This window comes from Sphaeroforma arctica (genome assembly GCF_001186125.1).
Source record: "Sphaeroforma arctica JP610 unplaced genomic scaffold supercont1.10091, whole genome shotgun sequence".
NCBI lineage: Eukaryota > Ichthyosporea > Ichthyophonida > Sphaeroforma > Sphaeroforma arctica.
In genome coordinates, this window is record NW_014030467.1 from 1 (window position 1) to 986 (window position 986).

Here is a 986-nt window from a genome sequence, read left to right on the forward strand (position 1 = left end):
TATATATATTATCTAAGTGAATGTTATAGATTATCGTTTTACATTGGCAACCTGCTGGAGTGGATGTATCCTTTTTTATATACTGAGCACCTATTTATACATAATACGACATACTTATGCTTTTCCACTTGTTCTATTGTAGTACGAATGAACTGCCCCTACCGGCAGCGACACAATCTCTGGTGCCCTCACCTATATCTGATACACAGAGAAAGTCCTGTGGCGTTAGCCCCAAAATTGGCGGAGATTCAGATGAAAATGAGCCAAAAATAACGTTTCATGAAATCGCTCCTACTTCCTCGGAAAACAACCCCAATTTACCCACAAGTGCGCCATTAGGGCGTGCGAGAGGCGCCCGTGTGCGTAGTGTGACAATGAGTTTAAAGACGGTAGGGCCAACCGTTACGACTAGCTCATTTCCCGCACAGTCCAGGAGGCGGCTCTCGGGGCAGGTAAGAACATAGATCCAATGTATGTGTATGTGCGTGTCTGTGTGTTGAGCGAGTGAGTGAGTTTGTGGTGTGTGTGTGTGTATGCTGAGTGAGTGAGTGAGTATGTAGTGCGTGCGTGTGTGTGTGCTGAGTGAGTGAGTGAGTGGAGAGTGCGTGTGTGTGTGTGTGCTGGGTGAGTGAGTGATTTTGTATGATTTGTCTTGGCACTTATGAATGTGAGGGTATTTATTTAATACAAGCTTTTGTCGAAGTGCCGATTCCCAGGGCACGGATAGGTGTACAAACAGATCGAATTCGTTGTATTTAAGTATTTGTCATGTAATGAAAACACCACCAGTACAAATCATTATGCGGTCCTCTGGACAGGTGTTCAGACAGGGCAACTTTCATTGGGTGTATCAGAGTGAGTATGAGTCTTTGCATAAGTGCGATAGTAGTGTATCACGTTTAGCGTGCAGTTAAAACGAATGTTCTTACTGGTAACCTATGCTGAGAAGTAAGTATGTCTAATAGGTTTGTGTATATCCTTCTGGT

At 43.9% G+C, this 986-nt stretch overlaps 1 protein-coding gene across 1 annotated transcript; it reads left to right on the top strand.

Annotated features, from left to right (window-relative positions):
* Nucleotides 1-116: 116 nt before the first annotated feature.
* SARC_17221 (hypothetical protein) lies at nucleotides 117-452 on the top strand (the record flags this gene model as incomplete). Its single annotated transcript, XM_014288682.1, has 1 exon — nucleotides 117-452. A coding segment is annotated over one exon (336 nt), but the record flags the coding sequence as incomplete, so codon positions are not given.
* Between the last annotated feature and the right edge of the window lie 534 nt (nucleotides 453-986).